This window comes from Octopus bimaculoides, chromosome 2, assembly GCF_001194135.2.
Source record: "Octopus bimaculoides isolate UCB-OBI-ISO-001 chromosome 2, ASM119413v2, whole genome shotgun sequence".
NCBI lineage: Eukaryota > Metazoa > Mollusca > Cephalopoda > Octopoda > Octopodidae > Octopus > Octopus bimaculoides.
Window position 1 is genome coordinate 92,443,585 of NC_068982.1, and position 3,737 is coordinate 92,447,321.

General features: G+C 32.8%; 1 protein-coding gene across 5 annotated transcripts in view; it reads left to right on the top strand.

Annotated features, from left to right (window-relative positions):
• The window catches only part of LOC106883998 (protein CLEC16A), a 109,900-nt gene that overhangs the window by 47,737 nt on the left and 58,426 nt on the right, over window positions 1-3,737 (top strand). For all 5 annotated transcript variants that reach the window (XM_052978448.1, XM_052978449.1, XM_052978450.1 and 2 more), the window contains one exon: window positions 3,123-3,251. In XM_052978448.1, the coding sequence (XP_052834408.1) occupies window positions 3,123-3,251 (129 nt within the window). The remainder of the gene's footprint in view (window positions 1-3,122; window positions 3,252-3,737) is intronic.

The window sequence follows — 3,737 nt, forward strand, 5'->3', positions numbered from 1 at the left end:
CACACACACACACACACACACACACACACACACACCCCCACCAACAGTAATTGTATATATGCATGTGTGTATATATGTGGGAAGAGAAAGAAGAGTAGTTGTATCCAGAATTTCATTGTTTAGAGCCAATTAAACCCATTTTAAATATTTGATAAATTTTTTTCTCTAATATCAACTGTAGAAGCCGATAAAAATTTTTCAGGCACAATTTTACAAATGCATATAAAATTAAAATGATTTAATAACAAAACTTTGTTTTAGGCAGTTGCTAATAGTACATCATACTGATTTAGTTTTTTTTTTGTTCACAACCTATATATTTAATTTAATTTGATAAGCCACTCAAAGGTCCTCAATGATTTAATAACAAAGCTTTGTTTTTGGGAGTTGCTAATACAGTCAGTACATCATACATAATCATAGTTTTTTTTTTTGTTCACAATCTACGTATTATATTTAATTTGATAAGTCACTCTTAGATCCTCACTATTCCTTTGGATCTCTTCCTGCCATTGAAATTTCTATTGGCTTCTAAATGGTTCATCAATCTGGCTATGTAATTCCTGAATGATCATTTGCTTTTTTTATTTATACAACAGTGAGTTTTTCCAAGATAGACATTGTTGTCCTTTTAGATACTCCTAAAATTTTAAGTATATTGCTTGAGGTTGTTGTGATTCATGTTAAGTATATGTTGTTGGTGATTAATAGCTGGGGTTACCACATTCACTACATAGAGTTCTGAAGTTGTCAGTTTTAATCTTTTTGTTACCACATTTCTATTGAAATACACTGCCTTTGTTTCAATTAATTTTGAAAATAATGAATTTAATAAAATAATTTCGTTATTATTTAGCTGGTGTTTGGAACATAAATTAACATAAAATTTTTATAGAAGATTTTAATTTAGATTACTTTAGAACAATAAGTCTGTATCATAGGACTAGCAGCAGTCTTGTTTGTTGGTATCAAAAGGATTAAGCAGGTTGACTGACTTGGTTTTCTAACTGTAGTTTAGAGTTGAAAGAAGAGAGTACTAGGAAAAGCTGAGTGATCCAAGAATTAGCTGCTCTGTCCATGAATCAAATATTGATATCTATTGCTGCCTTCTGCTTCTGAACAGAACCCTTCACTCAGTGTTACCTCAAGCTGGTTGTCTGGTGGTACCATATGAACATGGTTCAAGCTAAGGACCAGTTTGCTTTATTAAATACAGACTCTGGTCTGTATTGCTGCTGTCCTCCATTAAACTCATGCATGGAGCATCACACAATCTGATGTATAGATCCTTAGTCAAAGGAATTCTGCTTAATAGTGGCAGTAATAGTAGCTGTAGTAAATACGGTTGAGGGAGAAGAATACTGTACAGTGGCCCAATGATTGGAGTGTGTTAATATAGGTTCATCTATTAGACAATCTTTCTTTGGATGTAATGATGAATGTATCAGTAGTCCATTATCAGACATATTTGTGATAGCAAAGGATTATGATTTATTTAGGACTGGCTCCTATATGGGAAATTCAGTCTGTTTTAATATAGTTTTAGTTCTATTCGTGCAGTTTCTGATAGTTTATATTTCAAATTAAATAGCTTAATTGCAATTGTAACTTTTGTTTATGAACACAATAATTGTTTTCAGTTTATTTTTGGGGCTTTTTCTGTTATGTTTCCTTAACACTATGTTCACCATGCTGTAACCAATGTGAAGTTTTAAATATTCTATTTGAATTGTAAAGAATCTTTACCAACTTTTTGGACGCCTCTGACAACAACTATAACATTGTACTACATGCAATACCCCTCAAGAGCCTCAACTCCAGCAAATGGCTGTGGTCAATGAAAGTTTTGAGGTTGTGATTCTTTTTGCTACTTAGTTTATTTAATTCTAATGGTTTTGATGCAGTCACCTTGAGATGTTTATCTTTTCTGAGTTACCTGTGTGTATCCTTTAGTGTTAGAGGAGTAAATTAATAATTTTTATATTTGTAACATGCTATTTTGTTAGTCAAATTTTTTCTACTAATGTCTAAGACTTAAACTACCTTGTTCAAAATGACAGTGCCATGATTAGATGGAACTGTTATGCAAAACTTGAGTTGGAGTTTTTCAGCATTTAGTGTTCTCAATATCAAGGATATTGCCTGATAAAACTGACAACATTGGTTTAGTATATACATACAGAGCATAAATTGCCGACAGATGGTCAAAATGAGGGGTGATAACTTTCTATGTGGATAACACTAGTTCAGGGTGATTCAAGGAAATAAAGTGAACCACTTCAATATCAACTGAAGACTGAGAAGGAAGACACAACTAAAAAAAACTAGACTTTAATAGCATCTAGTTTTCATAGAGAGAAAAATGAACCTACAGCAATAATAGTAGTGGAAGTGTTTATCTGAAAATTTACATGATACTTTGGTGTTGACTAAATGCCAAGAAGAGGCTTGTACGATGACCTGTCATTTTTTTAGTTTTGAACTTCAGTACTGAAATTATTATACAGCATTCTTTTACACTTTTTTTTCATATATATGCTTTAGCTTTGCTTGCTCAGTTAGATTTTCCTTTTGCATTATTTCTTTAATTTTTGTTCTTTTATGCATAAAGTATGACAAAACCTCTGGAGTGATGGTAAGTTCTTGATGAGTATAATTGTTGACATAGTTCTAATTCTTAATTGGAACCATTTCACTGCACTTATATTGCTAATGACTATAAGGACATCACAACATCCATTTTCCAATATTCAATCACAATTATCATATGTTGGTAGGTAGACAACACAATATATAAAGTCAAATGGAAAATTCTTGTAGCTATGTCACACTTAAATGAAACTACTGTATTTACTCATGTATAAGTTGTACCCCTAATTTAATGCTAAATCTTGGTACAAAATTTTTATTTCCTCTTAGTTTTAACTTTGTGCTGTGTATAAATTATACTCCAAGATTTTCAGTTAAAACCAAGTATAAAATTGTGCAATTTATACACGAATAAATACAGTATATGTATATTAATTATAATAACAGGGAAATCATTTAATATTATGTGATAATTTCTATTTGCTTAAATTTGACGTAACTCTTTTTTTTTTTCTTTTATGGTTTTTAAACAGGTATTTGTACAGTATTTTATGTAAAAATCAAACAGTGACTGAAAATAACCGGTGCCTGCTGGTGGAGACATTGAGATCTATTTCTGAAATACTTATATGGGGGGATCAACATGACAGTTCTGTGTTTGAGTAAGTATTATCATAATCTGTGTTATACTTGTACTTTTCTACTTAACTGTATACATGATTATTTCACAATTTTCTAACTCAGTGAATTCTTTTAATTCAATGAAAATTATTGTACAGCAAAATAATATCAGTATAATAATTTCTTGATATCATAAAACTAGTGTAGATCATCATCATCATCATCATCGTTTAACGTCCGCTTTCCATGCTAGCATGGGTTGGACGATTTGACTGAGGACTGGTGAAACCGGATGGCAACACCAGGCTCCAGTCTGATTTGGCAGAGTTCCTACAGCTGGATGCCCTTCCTAACGCCAACCACTCAGAGAGTGTAGTGGGTGCTTTTACGTGTCACCCGCACGAAAACGGCCACGCTCGAAATGGTGTCTTTTATGTGCCACCCGCACAAGCCAGTCCAGGGGCACTGGCAACGATCTTGCTCGAAAATCCTACAGGAGCCAGTCAGGCGGTACTGGCAACGGCCAC